We start from the raw sequence: 22,849 nt of genomic DNA, 5'->3' as shown, positions 1-22,849 counted from the left end.
TCTGCGCGCAAAGTTACACACGATTGTAGCTAACATAACATAACTGAATAACGCCAAGTGTATTTTTCGGCAATGCCAGTGATGCATGGAATAATAGGCACTAAATTTAGGAGCGCCAGTAAGACAGACAAAGCGTGGAGGCTAACTGAAAACTGACAGGCGCTAATGACCAAGTGTGTAGGTCCCTTGTCTGTCTCGTTGTACCGTCTCAAGTTCGCGCCTATTATTGTATGTATGAATGATCCAACTGGCGGAGAAACATATTGAGTTAAGCGTAAGTTAGTCCCCGCAAAGAAAATAGATATCAATGATTAGCAGCCTTCAGGAACTCGTCGGTCGAACTTCTGTCAGCAGACACGATTCGTGCCAATCGATTTAAGGTATTTTCCTGGGAAATTGCCACTTACTCCAAGACTGCTGGTGAAGAAGCTTGGCAACCGTAAGTAGTTAAGATTTCAAGGTAAAACACTTATCTAGCAGCCGTCGTCAATATTTCGAGCCTATTAATATGACGAAGTCGAAGCTTACGTGGCAATCACTAAACGGTCATCCACTCCTGGCCCTGGCAGCATTAGCTATGTTATCCTGGGGCAACATGGACAAAAGGCAAGAGGAGCGCTAGAGCAGTTACAAAAACTCATGCTATAGTGGTAGTGTTGCCAACAGTGGAAGCCATGTCGACAGGTACCTGCGCTAAAACCGCAAAAATCCCCGTTGCAGTAAGGCATATCGCCATATTGCTCTGACCAGTGGCACCGGAAAGTTGACGGAAAGGATAATCCTTCCACATATAAATTAGCACATCTAGAGTTACAATGTGCACTCTGCTTCTATGGCAGGATTCCGCCGGGCCACTCCTCGAGTCATAGCGTCATTGACCTCGCAACATTTATTCAACAAGAGAAAAGCCGTAAGCATATGCAGTCCCCCTTTTTCTCCATGGTAAATGCTACTATGACAACTTTGCGCATTACGCCATTATAAACTCAATGGAGGCCATTGGAATATGCGGCCGCATGCTACATTAGTTACCCGATTACATAACTTGCCGTTTGTTTTTAGGCAGAGAAAAGATGGCCCCACAGCTGAGCATAACAGGTATTACGGCGCGCCTCAAAAAGGAGTACGAAATACCGTGCTGCTCAATGTAACGCACATTGGGCCAGCTGAAGTTTCAGCATAAGCAGTCTACCTCTCGATATACGCAGATGACACCTGCCTTTAGGGTTGAACGGTTGCAATAGCAATTATATGGACATTGGGTGCGTATTTCTGCTATCGCCATCGCCATCGGGTTCGCCGTGAAGTTGAATTACAGTCCAAGGGCGATAAAATCGTCATGTGCCGTATGCTGTATGTGCGAGTGAAAGCGTGCGAGGGTAAGTGCGCGATCGCGGCTCGGAAGCGCGCCGCTTCCCCCTGTGTTGCGGCTTCGCTGCGGCCTCGTTGCGCCGGTTTCCTTCATACGGCGGCCCCGGACGACCGCGAGCGCCCCCCGGCGCCGCTGTATCTTGAATGCCATCTGCGACGGGTACGCAGTTCCCCGTCCCCTGCGTTTTTGCTCCTTAGCTCGCGTTGATGCGAGAGGCGGCGAGTTTTCGAAGTCATCGAGTGAGGTGTGTTCATGCTTGCTTGTGCACACGTTGCACAATTGTTGGTAATTCATTTATTATGCCTATGTTGAGGACTTTACACGGCCTATAAGACTACCATCTTTACTTCGTATAGCTGTCCACTTATTTGCTATCGCACTCAATGCTTCAGATTTCGGGCGAATTTGCGGTATTTCTTTATTTATTCATATAAATCCTCTTGGAAGGGAACTTTACAAGCCTTCAACCATGTTGCCCTCTGTACAACGTGCAATTTTATAAAGTTGATGCAAAACGCCTTATGAAATCAGGAAAAGCTTATTTTGCAGTTTTAAAGAGTTTGCTTTAAAATCTCTGTGGCACCAAGTAGGAAGCAGTTGTTCCGGTATGAAGGTCCTCTGGACGGCATCAGCTGAAGAAAGTAAAAAGAAGCATATGAGGACTTTGGTAATAAAGCCTTATGGAAAAACTCCCTGTAGAGGTGAAACACGTGAATGAGGTAAATGCTAGAAATTGCGAACGAAGACAATTCGCTTTTACAAACATGGCATCGAATACGCCTGAAGGCAACCGAAACGATACCACACAACATATAACGAAGGCATCAGATTTTAAAGAATTCCTAATTTCCGAGCCCTATTTTTTCTGTGTAAGAACGAAAATGCACGGGTGGCACCGCGTTTTTGACACAACTTGCCCTGAGCCGACGCGGTAGTACGCCATGTAGACATAGGTGGCCACAATACTCGTACAGGTTCTCGGCCACGCTATGAGTGGGTTCAAAATACGTGGGTTGAAAGCCTGTTTTCAATCGTTGAGAAAATGGAAATTTTTTATTTGCACGTTAGTGGATTTGCTGTTCTCCTTGGCATTAAATTTTGGCCGTTCTGGAAGCGCAAGCAACATACTATCCTGATATCACTTTCGGCGATCGCTCGTCTCGTTTTCCGCAAGCTGGAGCGCAGAAAAGACGTATATGTTGTTTGGTTGGTGGAGGTGGGGGAGTAATGAAAAGCGTCACAAGCTTGGCCCTGTTAAGATTCAGTCAACGGGAAATAACCAACGTTAAGCCAAATACACCACAGCGGCTCTTCTGTTTTCCTCTCTGACCTGACTTTCCCTAGCTACGACAAAGCGCCCTGTGCTGCCAGTGTGCCCAGGAAGTACCGAAAAAAGGTTGCATCTTGTTGGGGCCCACAGAAAGCGCCGCATAGATGTCCCAGTAAGATTCAGTACATTATAAACTAACTGCGCCACAACAGCCATCACAGAGTCGTGTGGGCAAGCGTGCTCTAAAAGACCGAAATGAGTTACAAAAATATTGTGGCCCACTAAAAGTGCCACAAACATGTCCCATAAGATTCAGTAAACGCCAAATCAACTACTCAACAAAGGACGAGCTTTCTTTTTCTAACTGCGTCTTAACGCGCAGCGCTGTCAGCATGCGCGAAAAGTACCCGAAAAGTACCGAAAAACTTATAATAATCTTAGGGTCCATAGAAAGCGCTGAAAACATGTGCCAGTAAAATTTGTACAATTTAATCTAACTCGCCACAATGGCCGAGCAATTTTTTGCCAACTGCATCACAACGGCGGGTGCCGTGCCTTAAGCCCAAATTGCTTGAAATGCGGTGCAGGCACTCAAAAAAGTTTGTAACCTTGCTGCCGGGGTCCAATAGCACATGATTGCCGTGTCAAAGTACAGCACGAACACAAAACATACGCCGAGAGCCCAAGAGACTACAGGTACATAAATAAAGGACAAACAGGACACTGAACATGCGAATCCTCACGTGCTTAGACAGCCTCGCTCGCTTCGATGGCTTGCATGCCACGTGCAGCACGCACCCGTCACGTCTGGCGTTTGACTGTCTTGTGGATAGGTACCGAAAGAAAAAGACGTCACATGGTATAATTACATTTATTTGCAAAATATTTTAGTTTGAGCAGCAAAAATCAATCATTGTCTGTTAACTTCATTTCACATTCTTTTTTACGATGCTGACGTTAGCAAAGAATGATGTAAACATTAGGCCTGACGTGTTTCATGTAGTGTGTTTTTGATAAGGCTCCGCTCTTGTTGAATTTCTTTATCTATGACCGCAGTCAGATGTCCTACCCATTAGATTACGAATCAGCAAGTGTCCCAAGTTGGTGTGAAGACGATTGGGTAGGGTCAGACATAGAGCAATGAGGGTGAAGCTCATAAATAATGCTAATCGCAATAACATAAGTCTGTACGGCAAATCATCACGTGAACGTGTTTATCGTTATCGGGTGATCACGCTTGAACGCCAAACAAATGTTATCGCACAGCGAAGGACGAGCCTGCACGATTTGGAAGTTTTTCGCATATTATCGCTGGTTTTATCCGCTGTCATTTGGCACTGAACCTTGTGAAATCTGATTTCATGTTTACACCACGAGAATCGTGTAGAACTTTCTGAAAGACGCGCGGATACCATCGATGACTCGTGTATGAAAGCCGACGCGCTTGATCCGCTGATAAAATTTTCGACAATAGCCGACTGTGTTCACCGTTATCGTTGTGCTTTGGGTGTACTTTGCTTTAAGGGCACCTGTTCACCCAATATAACGCTAGTTTCGCGATTCACAGTTTTGCTTCTTTCTTCACCTCTCACTACCACGTGATAATATCAAGGATGAAAGAGACATGTTCAATGCAGTCACGACTGCATAAGACAGACAAAACTCAAACAAGAGTATTGAAAATTAATATAGTAATCATAACAGCGAACAAAATTGAGTCACAAACTCGAGAAGGTGTTAGCGGAGCTCAAAGCTTGATATAAATAAAGTCTTTCGTGAGCACTGTGCAAAGTTACTTCATGTGACCTCCGAGTGGCTCACCTCTCATAAGCTCGTTAGATTCTAGAACAAGTGGCATGCAATGCTGGATTCAGCGAAGTCACAGCTCGCTTTGGTGGCATTGCGAATCTTAAATCCCCCAACAACTTGTTCCTTGGGCGACAAGCTTATGGGGCAGTACGAATTTGTCCGAGACTTCTACTGCAAGGAATGCCCATTCAAGGAATGCCTCTCAAATCTGCCATCTATTAAAAAAAATATGTGGCAGCAGGACGCAAAGCTTTTACCATTGTACAGGTCAGATGTCCACAAGCATAATTTTTACCGCATGAGTGGCGTTCTCGTGTCCTCTCAACAAAGCCGCATTCTGTCTGTACCACATAGACTGTCCTTCAGATAGGACAAATATTAGCATATTACAGTTGACACAACGAGCATACTTCTTCGCAACTGGTCCTGCTTCTTACTTGGTATTTAGTACGCGTTATGTCCCATAGATGAGACGAGTATTTACAATTATTATTAGGGTTATAATTATATTCGACTGCTGATTGCCGTGCTATCGTTTGCTAACGAAGCTTTCCCTCAAGTCTAAATATTTTAAGGCAGTTTGTCGTGTGCGTATCATGGCCACGCACGCTTATATCGCCTTCCGTTTCTCTACCACGGGATGCGCTTTAAAACCACGACGCTGCAAGTTTGCTTCAGAGACTTTCCTTTCCTTCCCACTTCTCCGCCCTTAAACTGGCTCTCTCAACTATTACACGCAGAGACAAAGCAACAGCGCGCGCATTAGATCCCATAGATGAGATGAATATTTACAATTAGTATTAGGGTTATAATTATATTCGAGTGCTGATTGCTGTGCTATCGTTTGTTACCGAAGCTTTCCCTCAAGTCTAAATATTGTAAGGCAGTTTGCTGTGTGCGTATCATGGCTACGCACGCTTATATCGCATTCCGTTTCTCTACCACGGGTGCGCTTTAAAACCACGGCGCTGCAGTTTTTGCTTTTCTTTTCTTTCTTCTTCTCCGCCCTTAAACTGGCTCTCTGAACTATACTACACGCAGAGACAAAGCAACAGCGCGCGCTTGCGATCCCACAGATGAGATGAATATATATATATATATATATATATATATATATTATATATATATATATATATATATACATATATATATATATATATTATATATATATATATATATATATATATATATATATATATATATATATATATATATATATATATATATACATATATATATATATATATATATAAAACTATCAGTCATAGCTCTCGTAGTACAGCCCTCTGGGCCGTTTCCATTTTTTTTCGAAAGTAGTCCTATTAGGGTTATTATAATTACACGAAGGTATTTCGCCCTCATCAGCAGCAGTCCTTGGTATAGTTATTCTGGCGGCTAGCTTCCCACGCTATGCGTGTCGCCATCGCACCTGGTTAAGCTTTTCCTAGACGCTAAAGTTATGCTTTGTCCGCGCAACCTTGAGCGATCGGATAGCGCGTTTCCCCCTCTTGGCCGGCGGAGAAGGGGGGGCTTCGTTCCGGCCGCGAAGCTCTCCACATCTCTGTAAGGTGCCTTGTGGATGTCTCGTGCTGACGATGCCCTCTCGGTGAGCGCATATTTCCCCCCTCATCTTTTAAGAGGTTCAATACATACAAGCATTTGTCTCGCAAACCAGATTTTTTTCAAGAGAATTTTCCACGTCTCAGTAATTTCTCTCGTCGTATTCGAGTGCTGATTGCCGTGTTATAGTTTGTTAACGAAGCTTTCCCCTCAAGTCTAAATATTTTAAGGCAGTTTGTCGTGTGCGTATCATGGCCACGCACGCTTATATCGCCTTCCGTTTCTCTACCACGGTTGCGCTTTAAAACCACGACGCTGCAAGTTTGCTTCAGAGACTTTCCTATCCTTCCCGCTTCTCCGCCCTTAAACTGGCTCTCTCAACTACTACACGCAGAGACAAAGCAACAGCGCGCGCATTAGATCCCATAGATGAGATGAATATTTACAATTATTATTAGGGTTATAATTATATTCGAGTGCTGATTGCCTTGCTATCGTTTGCTAACGAAGCTTTCCCTCAAGTCTAAATATTTTAAGGCAGTTTGTCGTGTGCGTATCATGGCCACGCACGCTTATATCGCCTTCCGTTTCTCTACCACGGGATGCGCTTTAAAACCACGACACTGCAAGTTTGCTTCAGAGACTTTCCTTTCCTTCCCACTTCTCCGCCCTTAAACTGGCTCTCTCAACTATTACACGCAGAGACAAAGCAACAGCGCGCGCATTAGATCCCATAGATGAGATGAATATTTACAATTAGTATTAGGGTTATAATTATATTCGAGTGCTGATTGCTGTGCTATCGTTTGTTACCGAAGCTTTCCCTCAAGTCTAAATATTTTAAGGCAGTTTGTCGTGTGCGTATCATGGCCACGCACGCTTATATCGCATTCCGTTTCTCTACCACGGGTGCGCTTTAAAACCATGGCGCTGCAGTTTTTTCTTTTCTTTTCTTTCTTCTTCTCCGCCCTTAAACTGGCTCTCTTAACTATACTACAAGCAGAGACAAAGCAACAGCGCGCGCATGCGATCCGACAGATGAGATGAATATATATATATATATATATATATATATATATATATATATATATATATATATTTATATATATATATATATATATATATATATATATATATATATATATAGAAAACTATCAGTCATAGCTCTCGTAGTATAGCCCTCTGGGCCGTTTCCATTTTTTTTTCGAAAGTAGTCCTATTAGGGTTATTATAATTACACGAAGGTATTTCGCCCTCATCAGCAGCAGTCCTTGGTATAGTTATTCTGGCGGCTAGCTTCCCACGCTATGCGTGCCGCCATCGCACCTGGTTAAGCTTTTCCTAGACGCTAGAGTTATGCTTTGTCCGCGCAACCTTGAGCGATCGGAAAGCGCGTTTCCCCCTCTTGGCCGGCGGAGAAGGGGGGCTTAGTTCCGGCCGCGAAGCTCTCCACATCTCTGTAAGGTGCCTTGTGGATGTCTCGTGCTGACGATGCCCTCTCGGTGAGCGCATATTTCCCCCCTCATCTTTTAAGAGGTTCAATACATACAAGCATTTGTCTCGCAAACCAGATTTTTTTCAAGGGAATTTTCCACGTCTCAGTAATTTCTCTCGTCGTATTCGAGTGCTGATTGCCGTGTTATAGTTTGTTAACGAAGCTTTCCCTCAAGTCTAAATATTTTAAGGCAGTTTTCCTTGCCTCTAAAGCCGCTCGAGTTCGCTCTTCTCCTCGAGCGGCCATTTTTCCTAGAAAGTCGCGGACAACATGAGTCTCTTTCCACGTAAGTGTGAGGCTCGGAGCAGGAGCTGTGGCGCTTGAAAGTAGCCTGGGGCCTAACGAACCAACCGACTGAGCTATCTTTCCGGGCAACATCGTAGGGTCACGAGTTCAAATCACCTGTTATGTTCCTTTTTTTTTCGCCCCTTTTTCTTTCTTTTTTTTCTTTCTTTTAATGTCTTTTCCTTTATTTTATCACTGTACGGGAACCCTCCTAAAAAAAAAGAAAGAAAGAAAGATGTATATCTTCAAATATGTATGGCCTCACACTCACATGTGCAGGTCATAAATACCAGGTTCTCTAGCCGAGTGCCATCCATGCGGTATAACCGAGCTAAGATTGGTCCACCTTGACTGACCAAATAGGGCACCACTGTAGGTTAAATGAGGCGTACAACTCCTGCGGGACCCGCCGTGGTTGCTCAGTGGTTATGGTGTTAGACTGCTGAGCACGTGGTCGCGGGATCGGACCCCGACCCCGGCGGCCGCATTTCGATGGGGCCGAAATGCGAAAACAACCGTGTACTTAGAATTAGGTGCACGTTAAAGAACCCCAGGTGGTCGAAATTTTCGGAGTCCTCCACTACGGCGTGCATAATCAGAAAGTGGTTTTGTCACGTGAAACCCCATAAAGTAATTTTTAATTTAACTCCTACGGGGACGGTAGAGTATCCGTCTCCAGTGCAAGAGGACCGTGATTCAAATCCCGGTGCCGCGCTATTCTCCACCGGAAAATACAAAAAAAAACCGTGTGTTGAGAAAATTGCACAAACAGGCCTGGAGTGCGGCCTGATCCCGGTGACCAGAACCGGTAACGCACTCTCTCACCAGAGCAGGATTGGCCACCCTGGTGCAGTACTTGGCCACAACCTCCTATATGAATACAACAATCGAACCCCGGCCCTCAGTCCCCAGCAGCCGCGAAGCAACTGACCACGGCGGCGGTCAGATCTGTGACGCTGCAGAGGGTGCTAAGAATACCTGGCTCCGGACAGGCCGCCATTGGAATCTGAACCTGGCAACGTTTAACGTTAGAACGCTATCTAGTGAGGCGAGTCTAGCAGTGTTATTGGAGGAATTAGAGGGTAGTAAATGGGATATAATAGGGCTCAGTGAGGTTAGGAGGACAAAAGAAGCATATACAGTGCTAAAAAGCGGGCATGTACTGTGTTACCGGGGCTTAGCGGAGAGACGAGAACTAGGAGTCGGATTCCTGATTAATAAGGAAATAGCTGGTAACATACAGGAATTCTATAGCATTAACGAGAGGGTGGCATGTCTTGTTGTGAAACTTAATAAGAGGTACAAAATGAAGGTTGTACAGGTCTACGCTCCTACATCTAGTCATGATGACCAGGAAGTCGAAAGCTTTTATGAAGACGTAGAATCGGCGATGGGTAAAGTCAAAACAAAATACACTATACTGATGGGCGACTTCAATGCCAGGGTAGGCAAGAAGCAGGCTGGAGACAAGTCAGTGGGGGAATATGGCATAGGCTCTAGGAATGGCAGAGGAGAATTATTAGTAGAGTTTGCAGAACAGAATAATATGCGGATAATGAATACCTTTTTCCGCAAGCGGGTTAGCCGAAAGTGGACGTGGAGGAGCCCGAATGGTGAGACTAGAAATGAAATCGACTTCATACTCTGCGCGAACCCTGGCATCATTCAAGATGTAGACGTGCTCGGCAAGGTACGCTGCAGTGACCACAGGATGGTAAGAACTCGAATTAGCCTAGACTTGAGGAGGGAACGAAAGAAACTGGTACACAAGAAGCCAATCAATGAGTTAGCGGTAAGAGGGAAACTAGAGGAATTCCGGATCAAACTACAGAACAGGTATTCGGCTTTAACTCAGGAAGAGGACCTTAGTGTTGAAGCAATGAACGACAATCTCATGGGCATCATTAAGGAGTGTGCAATAGAAGTCGGTGGTAACGCCGTTAGACAGGAAACCAGTAAGCTATCGCAGGAGACGAAAGATCTGATCAAGAAACGCCAATGTATGAAAGCCTCTAATCCTACAGCTAGAAGAGAACTGGCAGAACTTTCTAAGTTAATCAACAAGCGTAAGACAGCGGACATCAGGAACTATAATATGGATAGAATTGAACAGGCTCTCAGGAACGGAGGAAGGCTAAAAACAGTGAAGAAGAAACTAGGAATAGGCAAGAATGAGATGTGTGCGTTAAGAGACAAAGCCGGCAATATCGTTACTAATATGGATGAGATAGTTCAAGTGGCTGAGGAGTTCTATAGAGATTTATACAGTACCAGTGGCACCCACGACGATAGTGGAAGAGAGAATAGCCTAGAGGAATTCGAAATCCCACAGGTAACGCCAGAAGAAGTAAAGAAAGCCTTAGGAGCTATGCAAAGGGGGAAGGCAGCTGGGGAGGATCAGGTAACCGCAGATTTGTTGAAGGATGGTGGTCAGATTGTTCTAGAGAAACTGGCCACCCTGTATACGCAATGCCTCATAACCTCGAGCGTACCGGAATCTTGGAAGAACGCTAATATAATCCTAATCCATAAGAAAGGGGACGCCAAAGACTTGAAAAATTATAGACCGATCAGCTTACTGTCCGTTGCCTACAAAGTATTTACTAAGGTAATCGCAAATAGAATCAGGAACACCTTAGACTTCTGTCAACCAAAGGACCAGGCAGGATTCCGTAAAGGCTACTCAACAATAGACCATATTCGCACTATCAATCAAGTGATAGAGAAATGTGCCGAATATAACCAACCCTTATATATAGCTTTCATTGATTACGAGAAAGCGTTTGATTCAGTCGAAACCTCAGCAGTCATGGAGGCATTACGGAATCAGGGTGTAGATGAGCCATATGTAAAAATACTGGAAGATATCTATAGCGGCTCTACAGCCACCGTAGTCCTCCACAAAGAAAGCAACAAAATCCCTATAAAGAAAGGCGTCAGACAGGGAGATACGATATCTCCAATGCTATTCACAGCATGTTTACAGGAGGTATTCAGAGTCCTGGAGTGGGAAGAATTGGGGATAAAAGTTGATGGAGAATACCTTAGCAACTTGCGATTCGCTGATGATATTGCCTTGCTTAGTAACTCAGGAGACCAATTGCAATGCATGCTCACTGACCTGGAGAGGCAAAGCAGAAGGGTGGGTCTGAAAATTAATCTGCAGAAAACTAAAGTACTGTTTAACAGTCTCGGAAGAGAACAGCAGTTTACGATAGGTAGCGAAACACTGGAAGTGGTAAGGGAATACATCTACTTAGGGCAGGTAGTGACCACGGATCCGGATCATGAGACTGAAATAGCCAGAAGAATAAGAATGGGTTGGGGTGCGTTTGGCAGGCATTCTCAAATCATGAACAGTAGGTTGCCACTATCCCTCAAAAGGAAAGTGTACAACAGCTGTGTGTTACCAGTACTCACATATGGGGCAGAAACTTGGAGGCCTACGAAAAGGGTTCTGCTGAAATTGAGGACGACGCAATGAGCTATGGAAAGAAGAATGATGGGTGTAACGTTAAGGGATAAGAAAAGAGCAGATTGGGTGAGGCAACAAACGCGGGTAAACGACATCTTAGTTGAAATGAAGAAAAAAAAATCGGTATGCGCCGGACATGTAATGAGGAGGGAAGATAACCGATGGTCACTAAGAGCTACGGACTGGATTCCAAGGGAAGGGAAGCGTAGCAGGGGGCGGCAGAAAGTTAGGTGGGCAGATGACATTAAGACGTTTGCAGGGACAACATGGCCACAATTAGTACATGACCGGGGTAGTTGGAGAAGTATGGGAGAGGCCTTTGCCCTGCAGTGGGCGTAACTAGGCTGATGATGATGATGATGATGATGATGTTGCTAGCTAGCTAGAATCAATCATTACGGTCATGGCTTTTACGAAAGCTTTGCGACAATTTGGGCACACCATATGTGCCTCACGAGGCTTTGGTAATCAAATATTCCCTGGCCCCATTCATGTTGCAACGGAACAGCCGCCACAGTGTGGCTGCACTGAGGATGACGAAGAAGACGTGTGTGCCCGTTTGATATAGCGTCGCCATTTTGGCCTCCGTGAGCTTCCCTGTAAATAAATTGTAACTAGTATTCGGCGTCAGCTTCACGTAACAATATGTGCCCTATCTTTACACACCCTCGCTCGCTCAGTGCCGCTCACTTGTATAGGAAACCACAAGCCCGAATCTATATTCTACTTTGAAATAGTGGTTTAATAAGGTACCATTGTCTCGTCCACAACTTTATTCTGGAACCTTCAAACCAGGTTGTGAGAAAAGTTACGTCAACAGCTATACGACAAATTTGATGTGCGAAACCTAGCTCGCTTTTTGTTCGTCATGTGGGGTGCCGTGTAAATACATAGGGCACTTCTGTCCGAACTGCCATCTGGGAAGGCCTCTTCGAATATGGGTTCACGTCGTGCAAGCCAATCAGAACCAATAATAAATGACATCACAAGCTGTTTTTCAAGAACATTAGGAGTAGTTTTACGATATTACGAATAATGGGCTCCGCAACCACGAAGTCCATATTGGGTCCGTCTTCTGAATTGTTTTCTCAAAATTTTTTATAGCCCCACTATGAAAATTTCTTGCGCAGAACCAAAATTATACGAACCCGCCGTGGTTGCTCAGTGGCTATGGTGTTAGGCTGCTGAGCATAAGGCCGCGGGATCGAATCCCGGCCACGGCGGCCGCATTTCGATGGGGGCGAAATGCGAAAACACCCGTGTACTTAGATTTAGGAGCACGTTAAAGAACCCCAGATAGTCGAAATTTCCGGAGTCCTCCACTACGGCGTGCCTCTTAATCAGAAAGTGGTTTTGGCACGTAAAACCCCATAATTTAATTTTTTTAAATTATACGAAAGAGAAAAGATTAGGCGTGTGTCTATGACACTTCTATCTTATGGTGCCTGTCAGCATCGGATCTCCCACCTGAATAATTAATTGTAAATACAAAAATATGAATTAAAAATTTTCAAGGACATCGCCATTTTGATGGTAATTGGCGTATTGTTATCTACGTTGCGGTCACCGTCACGATGTGCAGGAATGTGTGGCGACTTTCCAGGCATCTGTGGGCACTGGTCGCGCCTGTCCTATTTCGTCACGTTATTAGCCACTTCACAATTGTAGGGCTATATGATCCTTTACCAGCCTGCTACCAATTCATCGTTTGTTCCCAATGGCAATAACTTCTTGCCTGGGAACATACGACGCCAACTGTCTGTGCTGTCTGTAAACAAATGGCGTTAAGACCTTTCCAACATTCAGATGCTTCTATCAGGCAATCGGTAGTGAAAAACATTGCGCTATGCCTCTTGCGATAAACGTTAATACCTCCAGCAGCCATCCCTCACACCTACGCTGTATGTTTACTTAAAAGTGAAAAATTGCTTGCTGTGATACGTGGTTCTCAATTACGCTTGATTGTCGTCCTCTATGTGTATTTGCATACCTGTGAACATACCTGTGCTGATCGGTAGTCGAAATGTTACTGCTTTAATAGACACTGGTGGTGACTACTCGATTATCAATGGAAAACTGGCAAGGAGTTTAGAATTTAATGTGTTACGCCTTGGTGAGGGGCGAACGTCGGGACAGCTGGCGGACATGCGGTTAAACTACTTGGCGTGTGCACTTCTCGCGTACAAGTTTAGAATTCTGCATCTCCGATCAGTTCCCTTGTTCACAGAGAACGCAACCGTGAATTGATACTTGGAATATACTTCGAGAGTATGGCGCCATCGTCGACCTTGCCCGACGCTATAGTTCGTTCTCTACAAAGAAAGCTACGACACGATACACCTGCCGCCACTGAGCCGGTCTTCGAGTTTCCGACGACAACGCAACGCTACCACCTCGTGCTAGTGTAATGATTCCGATAACAACCCAATGCACATGCTAAGGCGAAGTACTCGTAGAGGGCAACTTGTACCTTCTACTTGCCCTCGGAATGAACGTGGCTCGGGGAATCATTAACGATAGGGATGACCAAGCTGACGTATTGATCACCGACTTCACAAATGAACACCAACACCTCTTCCGTGACGCTGCCGTCGCTTACGCTGAAGCCCTGAAGGACGTCATTGTGTGTTTCGCTGGTTAAGAAAGCGGCAGCGATGAAGAAAGCGTTGCGAATTTCGGCATCAACAACGAGCCACTGCTAGGACTGTTGTGTGAATTTAAGGACTGCTTCACTCAATCGTCTATAGTCAGACGCAGATCACGCAGCACAGGATAATTACTTACACCGATGCACTTCCTATTCACCAGCAGCCACATCACGTTTCGCAGAAAGACGCGAAGCAATTCAACAACGAGTCAAAGAGATGACTGATCATGGTGTCATCTAACCTTCGAACAGTCCGTGATCGTCACCGGTTGTCCTGGTAAAGAAAAATGGCGCCACTCTCCATTTCTGGGTTGATTACAGAAAACTGAACAACGTTACAAGGAAAGAGGCCTTCCGTTGCCGCACATAGATGACTGTCTCGACCGGCTACGACGAGCCAATTTTTCCTCCTTTGACTTGAAAAGTGGGTACCGGCCGATTGAGGTAAAGGAGCGCGACCGGGAGAGAACAGCCTTTGTCACCCTCGATGCAGTTTACGAGTTTCGAGTACTTCCGTTCGGGTGGTACTCGGCTCCGGCAACCTTCCAACGAGTGATGGACACTGTGCTAGCCGACCTAAAATGGCAAACCTGTCTCTTCTATGTGGATGACGTGGTCGTATTTTGAGACAACTTCTCTGGACATCTTAAGTCACTGTGGCAAGTGCTGGAGGGGATCTGATCGGCCAACCTCACATTACAGCCTCAGAAATCTTTGGCTTATCTCTATGGCTCGCAAACCTAAGAGACCCTCCTGGACGACTGGCACGGGGGAGCTTGCGCCTGCAGGAATACATGACCATCCTGTACAAGTCAGGCTGCACATACGAAGATTCGACACATTGTCGCGCACGCGTGTTGAAGTTGCCGATCAACACACCAAAGATGACAACGCTTTTATCGGCGCCATAAGCGAGGCCGACGTATCTACGCGGAAGCGAGAAGATTGTGAATTGCGACTTATCAGTGCACATCTAGAAGGCCGCAACGTACGTGTGCCCCGAAAAATTGCTCGTGGATTGTCATCGTTTTGTTTGTGACAGGGCATCTTATACAAGAATTCTTCTGCCAGCGAGAAAACCTATGTTTTGGTCGTACCAGCAGAGCTCCGTGACGAAATCTTTTTCGCATGCCATGACGAGCATACGTCTGGCCACTTGGCTTTCACTCGAGCCCTTTCTACGGTACGGAGATTGTAATACTGGCCGAAACTTGCCAATTGTGTTACGAGATACGTCCAATCCTGCCATGAATGCCAGCATTGAAAGTAACTCAATGTGAAACCTGTGGGTTGCGGAATCATATCAAGCCACCTCTAGGACCTTTCCCTTCGAGCAAGTCAGCATGGACCTCCTGGACTCGTTTCCGTGGTCTACTTCCGGAATCGAGTGGATCATCATCGCCACGCACTTTTTAACTCGCTGAGCTGAAAGCAAGGCTCTTCCTAATGGTACAGCTTTGGAGGTCGCACAGCTTTTTCGTACGGAACGTCGTACTACTTCATGGCGCTCCAACGTGTGTCATCACAGATCTAGTGGCAGCGTTTACGGCAAGACTGCTTAAAGAAGTTTTTCAACAGAGTTAGACCAGGCACCGAAAGACGACTGCCTGTCATCCGCAAGAAAATGGCTTGACGGAAAAGGCTTGAAAAAACGATGACCGACATGCTGTCGATGCACGTAGACGTGCAGCATACGACGTGAGTCGAGGTACTATTGTACGTCCCGTTTGCCTACAATACCACTACGCAAGAGACCAGACGCTTCACGCCGTTTTCTCTTCGTTACGCTCGTGAAGTTCAGACGATGCTAGAAGCCATGCTACCATGTGACACTTGTGACAGTCATGATGAAAACACCGAGACTTTTGTGCAGCGTGCCGAGGAAGCACGCCAACTGGCTCATGTGAACGTCAGGAAGCAGCGGTGTATTAACGCGCGACACTACAACATACGCCGCCGACAAGTTGACTACCAACCGGGTGACCAAGTGCTAGTATGGACTCCCGCCTGTCGTAAAGGCCATTCCGAAAAACTTCTTAGTCGGTACTTCGGCCCTTACAAAGCGCTTCGGCGAGTGAGTTACTTCAACTATGAAGTTGTTCCGGATGGCGCCAAGCCAGCACGCCGCCGACAACCGCCGCGGCCCGAGATTGTGCACGTCGTTTAAACCATATCACACACCATATTAGTCATGACGCTCCAAGCATTGTGTTTGTCCTGGGACAAGTCTTTCTGCCCGTCAATGATTTGTTTAGCATCGAGTTGATGTTCTTCTGGGAGGAGGAGTAATGCCTCACGCTTGCGCCACGTGCTTGGGCCACTTGCTCGCAGAAGAAGAGGACGGGCTGGCTCACTAGCTCACGCCTTTGTCTTTTGTCGGTGCTGCGCTGCCCCTTCAACGACTCGTACTAGAACAACCTCTAGTAGGAGTAGCCTATGCAATAAACGTGACAATATTAGGTCCTAACAAATAGTTCGAATATCTCAGTAGGCTAAGTTATGCAGAACGGTGGAGGAAGCAGTTGTATTACATAGGACCATGCAACGCACCAAGGCCTTGAGAAATAAACAACAGAGAAGAAATCGCGTTTTTGCAGAAGTGGATGAGGGATAGAATGTTCTTAGAATTTGGGAGTAAGCGAACTGTGCCCGTTATTGCAGTGGATAGCTGGCTAGTGGGCAAGACTTGACCGGTGAGTCACACAAAAATAAAGGCAATGGCAATTAAATACAGGAATAATGGCGTGTGTTAGAAAAGTAGGCACACAACTTTCTGGTTTAGATGCTTCTAGCCAGCAAAAGTGAACTGTACCCGTAGTTAAATTTACGCGGATGATTGCGACTTCACGTTTATTCAGTTAATCCGCTTATGTGGTCAATTGCGCAAGAAAATATCCAACTGTCTTCGCCCTTAGTCACGCATAACCGGACACTGAACAACTTTTTTCGCTGGCGGATGTGCTAGTATTAGGGGCCACGCGTCGTAGGAAATCCGGTGTCTGCGTCGGCGGTGTTCTCCGTTAGGGAAAGATAATACCGAACCGCGCATCTGGAACCACACGGGCCCTCCGCATAGCTCAAATGCGTTACTATTGTAATTAAATTTTTCAAAGTCCACCAGAAAATCCGTAAAGTAAGCCATATACCCAACCTACAGACATGATAACGTCAGAATGCAACTTGAACATATGAGAAAACATAACGCTGATATGCTGAAGCTCAAACACAGACCCCTTTTCTAGCTATCGTTTCTGGTCTGTCTTTGGAGGAGGGGCGCACCCGCTCTGTTTCTTGAAATGTACACCAACCCGATGACACTCGCCGCCACACAACCGCGGCAGCGGCGGCACCAACGGTGCGGAGGTGGGGGGCTAAAAAAAAGAACCAGAAAGTTCGCCTTCCGGCACAGCGTTCGCCGCCGGCGTTTCCAGGAAAACATTACACGTACATACGCTGCAATTGCTGGAAAGCGTGAGTAGCAGTCGGGTATCCCTGAATGTTATGCTGTACCACTCTTAATATCGATGTTTATGCGTCCTCCAAATTTTCATTTAAAATATTCCTATGATATGAGGCTTTTGTTGGGCTAAAACATAGTAGTCAAACGACTAGGTGTGATGTGGCCGCAGGTCTGGCCGTGACTGCTTTTTCCTCTCTTGTTCTTATATCTAAAGATAATGTTTCCAGTGTCGCTGAATTAGTAACGTCTTTAATCTGCATAAATCGCTTAGCTCAATGCATATCGTGAAAGTGCTCGTAAAAGTATATTTTTAAGCTGCACTGGTGTTATCACGTGTCTTTTCTTAGTGATAATTATTAGGAGAGTGCTAATGTCCGCAAAACAAATGGAGCAATACCTGCAGAATGAATTTATACAGACTCATGATAGGGCAGAGATTGCATCTACAGAGCTTCATATGTGAAGTTTTGTAGAGTTGTTATTTTTGCCCTCGAGAACGTTGGCTCTGATTCAGCAGCACTTCCTTATACAGTGCATTTTTGGTATGTGATTGGTCGCACACTGAAGACCTCGTTTGCACGTGTGTGCATTCTGGGTACCACTAGGGTTTATTGTGAAATATATTTTTTTCTTCTGAATAGGACAAGCGAAGTTGAGCAAGAAGCTGTGCTAATAGATTACATCAATTTATCTGGCCCACATCGCCCGGCTGTATCGGGTAAGCTCGTCAATTATCACCATTGTAACTCCTGAAGCAGAGCAACAAAGACTTTTTTGTTCTCTAAGCACTGCGCAAAATTATTCCATAGAATAGCCCCTATTATTGTGATTTTCGGTTGCATCAAATGGGGTGCTTCATGTGTAAATCAAAAATGCTGAATCTTTATTTTCGATAAAATAGTGATCACCGCGATGCATTTAGTGACAGAATTTTTATATGGAAGGGTCAGCATTGTAACATAAGAAAAAGTTGGAGTTTCATCTCATTCAGCATAAATATTTCATGTTCTGCCCCAATATTAGGTAGGTTTCTATGGCAAAGTTATTGTGGTTTACAAAGTAACACGGGCTAGCTAGCCATGTAGTAAAAATTGAGGACAACTAGGTAGGTCGTGTAATGCGTATAGTACAGGGAAGGGGGTACATGTGCTACACAGAAAGCCTACCAAGGAGCAGAAAATGCAGTGAAATGTGGCCGATGATGACATTTCTGAGGAGGTTAGCAAATTTGTGGGCATATGACGAAGATAGCAATAAGAATAGCTAAATACATGCTGACTTCAAGGCCTGTGAGATTGATAAGGAAGCAGGCAAGCGTGTCCGGCGGCGTCCTAGCAACGGCACCTTTTGGCGAAAGCCAGAAATAAGTCCAGAATTACCTTCCGAGTCCACAGTTCTTTTGAACTGCCCAATCGGTGCCTCGTAGAACGGCATTCTCGCCGCCTTCTGGTGTCGGTGCTCCGGCTGAGCGTGACACGGGCAGTCCCGAAATGAATGGGCTGCGCTCTGTCGTATCACAAGGATACAGTCCTTGTATCTGTGTGACTCTGCTGAGGCTTCTTAAGCGTAGGCGGTTTAAAGACCAGGTTCTGCGATAGAAGGTTGTTACAGGAGGGGAGAGAAGGCGCCTTCCCCAGAGTGGCTGGTACCGACACCAGCACTCAAGCACGTCTGGTGTTAGAACAAAGCGGGAATGGAGATTTATTACCAAGATCTGGCACCACTGGGTAAGACGAATGAGGAAGTGGGTCTTGGTCAGGCGGAACATTTGCATGGAGATCGCAGGTGCATCAATATGTTATAAGACGTCTGTCTGTATGGAAAAGTGCGAATCCTACTAGTAGAGGTTTTCTGATGGCATTGTAGAGAAAATATGCTAATAACAAAAGTGATGAGGCTTACACTTCTTTCATAAGAGTAGCCGCCGCTGCAGAGAGTTACCCAAGTGTACCCTATAAAGCGCTCCTATTTGCAATTTACTAAAACATTGGTTTCTTTCTAAATAGGTATTTTTTCTTGAATAGTTACGAGGAAGAATTAGGGATGTGACACCACTCGATTATTATTGCAAGAACGTTTCCAGCAAAACACTCCAAGCAAAAAAAGAAGCATTCTTACAGAAAAAGAAAGGAAGAATACACGGCACTCCTTTCCACATCATTATTTTCTCTTCGAAATATTTTTTCTAGTGTGCCCCCAGGGAGCTCACAAATAGTTAAAAAGAATGAAATTATTTGATAACGATTTTCTTTACAGAGGTTTCCACGATAAACACCTTCTGCACGAAAAACACGAGTGCTGCTGTCGTAAGACATAAGCCCGGAAGTGAAAATATTTGGAGCACAGTGAAAGCCATATCCAGAACGTGAGTAATATTATTTCATATTGTCGTACTTTATCTAAAGTGAACGAACCAAATAATTATCTAATTGACAACTTATGCGGTCAAATCATTTTTGCTTCGGCTGATGTGAATCAGTAGGGAAAAAAACATATTCCGGGTTACCAAGGTGCCCATATCCGTCAAGTGGCAAGGCAGCTTCTCATGCCGATTTTTATTGCGATAGCACTTATGCGGACATTCTATGCGTATTGCTACCGTCGATGTCGCGTTTTTCACCGGTCTAGCTTGAAAGTCGTGCCCGACGAAGACAGGCTCCGCCGTGGATAGGGAGAGGGGGGGGGGCGTTACCGCGCCCAGGCCGCGGTACCTTGAAAGCAATCTGCGACGGGGAAACAATGCGCCACATGTATTTTCGCAGCTTAGTTTGTGTTGATGTGGGACGCAGTATGACTGTCTGTTCGCTCGCTGCTGCTGCCGCGCTGCCTCACTCCATCGTTTCGACAGCGAGTTTCCGGTTTTAGCTAGTAAGATATGTTGATGTTTGCTTGTGCCCACATGACGCCATGATCGTTAACTTAGTAGTTTTATTTTACATGTTTATACGGTCGATAAAACTTCTATCATTACTTCGTATAGCTGTCCACTAATTTGCTTTTTTTATGTTGTTTTACGTGCCAGAACCACTTTCTGATTATGAGGCACGCCGTAGTGCAGGACTCCGGAAATTTCGACCACCTGGGGTTCTTTACCGTGCAACTAAGTCTAAGTACACGGGTGTTTTCGCATTTTGCCCCCATCGAAATGTGGCCGCCGTGGCCGGGATTCGATCCAGCGACCTCGTGCTCAGCAACCTAACACATAGCCGCTGAGCAACCATGGCGGGTACTAATTTGCTATCGCAATCGATACTTCGCCTTTCCGGTGAAACTGCGATTTTTTTTTCATGAGACTAGTTTTTGACGAGATGAAATTCTACCTGCAACATATATTGTTTATCGCACGCACGTCAAATGCTCCAAATCTCACGTGAAACATTCACTTGCGAAGATGTGTGACATCTCATTTCTTAATTTTCTCCACAGCTTCGGATCGAAACATTTCCTGAATTTCACTGATACGGACTGGGAGAACATGAATGAGACCTTCTCGTAAGAAAATCTTCATTCTTTTCTATGAAAGAAATATCTAAAGAGACAAGTATAATCTACTCTTGCTGTAACGGCTCTCTGAGGAAGAAAAAATTTCAGAAACGTTTCAGAAACATTTTGGCGCCTCTTTTGCGATATAACAAAACAGAAACAATGTCGTCACCCCTATAACTGAGTTTCCTATGCAACGTAGGCTATTTTGAAAGCTTCTAGTGGGAATGTTATTTATGCTTCTATATTTTCTATTGCAGTAAGTACAGTAAAATAATGTTACTATGTCATTTCAAAGTTCCACAAAGAATATTCTTTACCAAAAAAAAAAAAACGAAATGAGCGAAATTGTCGAGTGCACAGGTGCTTTTTCTTATGTACTTTGTTTAAAATATATCAGCTATAGTTATCTTTGTACGGTGTTTTGGCTAGACAACGTGGCTAAATGCCAGTTTGCAGCAAGAAAAAAATCACACAGGGTATATCAAGGAAAATGTTGCAGCATCGACGTCATTCATTAAGACGCATGCGACTACGCACCTTGAGGGAAAATTAGCATGTTTCTCGATTTGCACGAATAAACAGAATAACTGCTCAAATATTATTGGTGAGAAAATGGTAATAATGAGGAAGTTCAATACAGCTAGAAATAAAGAAATCATTTATTTTGCGCTACAAGGCAGCTTGTGTGGTTTAACTTGCATCAAATTGTCCAAAAGTTATCAAAAACTTTGTTTATTGACATCAAAACACTTGTTGCATCCTTCATGTAATACACATTTATCACTGACGATGGGGAACAGTAAGCAACATGTACATAAATACTGCAAAGGAATGAAGTTGCTGCCTTAAGAAATGCATTTTTTTTTCTTGCGAAAAGATTCCTTATAGATTGACTGTCCGACCACTCTTATCACTTAAAATATGTTCGTGCATCATCCTGCGCTTATCAGGATGAATAAAGCTGACGCGAAGTAAAAGATTCTAGTAAAACAAAGCACTCATTTTATAAAAATTTCGCTGAAACAAACTGGACGATTTTAACAAACAATAATGATATTAGAACGGCGCGGCCACCAGGGCAAGCTCTTCATTTTAGGAGCCATTATGCCCTATGTTGGGAGAATATCAACAAAATAATATGTGCTTGAGGAAGTCATGCAAAATGAGAATGCAATGAGCAGGAAGACGCGGCGTAGCCGGCATCGCATACGAAGCTGCTGCATTGCTTACTCACCGACAGCTGTCTCTGTCGCCAGAAGAGATACAGTTTGAGTGCACTTTTATAACCGGCGTGGAGTATCCATGCTACTTATGCGCCTTTGACTGCGCGTTTGTCATGGTCGTTCAGTTAGTGTACCAAACCAATTCAGTCGGCGCCGTCGCAGTAGAATACCGTACATACAGTAACGCAGTTGAACGTCAGCGCATACTGAGCCTCTTTTGCATACGTGTAAAACCTTGCGACAGCTGGTTCGCTCTCCTGCGCTATATCAGTGTTCCTGAGAATTCCTGAGAATATCAGTGTTCCTGAGAGAGAGATAGGAGAATTGATCTTGCCCTCTCTTATTTAGTAAAAGCTAATGTACCATCCAGAACTTTTGCTGCGTTAGGAGGACGTATAATGGTTTCCAGCAAGTACGGACGCGAGCACAAGAAGTAGAAACAGACAGGACAACGCTGGACTTACAAATGAAGTTTATTGTGAATACATTCCACAACTTCAGTTGTAAGTCCAGCGTTGTCCTGTCTGTTTCTACTTCTTGTGCTCGCGTGCGTCCTTGCTGGAAACCATTATACGATCACCATGCACCAACTGGCCCAGCAAACTACTCTACTAAACTGCGTTAGGAAGTTGAGAGCTCTGTATCGGGACATTTAGGGTCACAGCTTCTTTAATATCATGTGCTTATAATATCCCAAACTAAGGCTTTTAATATAAACGGCCAGGAAGAATTGAAAATATACATTGGTTCAAACCAAGAAACCTGGT

At 44.8% G+C, this 22,849-nt stretch overlaps 1 protein-coding gene across 1 annotated transcript in view; it reads left to right on the top strand.

Annotated features, from left to right (window-relative positions):
• LOC126527510 (uncharacterized) overlaps positions 1-22,849 on the top strand; it is a 51,870-nt gene that overhangs the window by 20,102 nt on the left and 8,919 nt on the right. Inside the window, exons 6-8 of the mRNA XM_072284949.1 lie at positions 18,015-18,091; positions 19,630-19,738; positions 20,800-20,865. Of these exons, the coding sequence (XP_072141050.1) occupies positions 18,015-18,091; positions 19,630-19,738; positions 20,800-20,865 (252 nt within the window). The remainder of the gene's footprint in view (positions 1-18,014; positions 18,092-19,629; positions 19,739-20,799; positions 20,866-22,849) is intronic.

The sequence above is a fragment of the Dermacentor andersoni genome, chromosome 10 (assembly GCF_023375885.2).
Source record: "Dermacentor andersoni chromosome 10, qqDerAnde1_hic_scaffold, whole genome shotgun sequence".
NCBI classification, from domain to species: Eukaryota; Metazoa; Arthropoda; class Arachnida; order Ixodida; family Ixodidae; genus Dermacentor; species Dermacentor andersoni.
The sequence above is the reverse complement of the archived record's forward strand: the minus strand, read 5'-3'. Positions and strand labels throughout refer to the sequence as shown.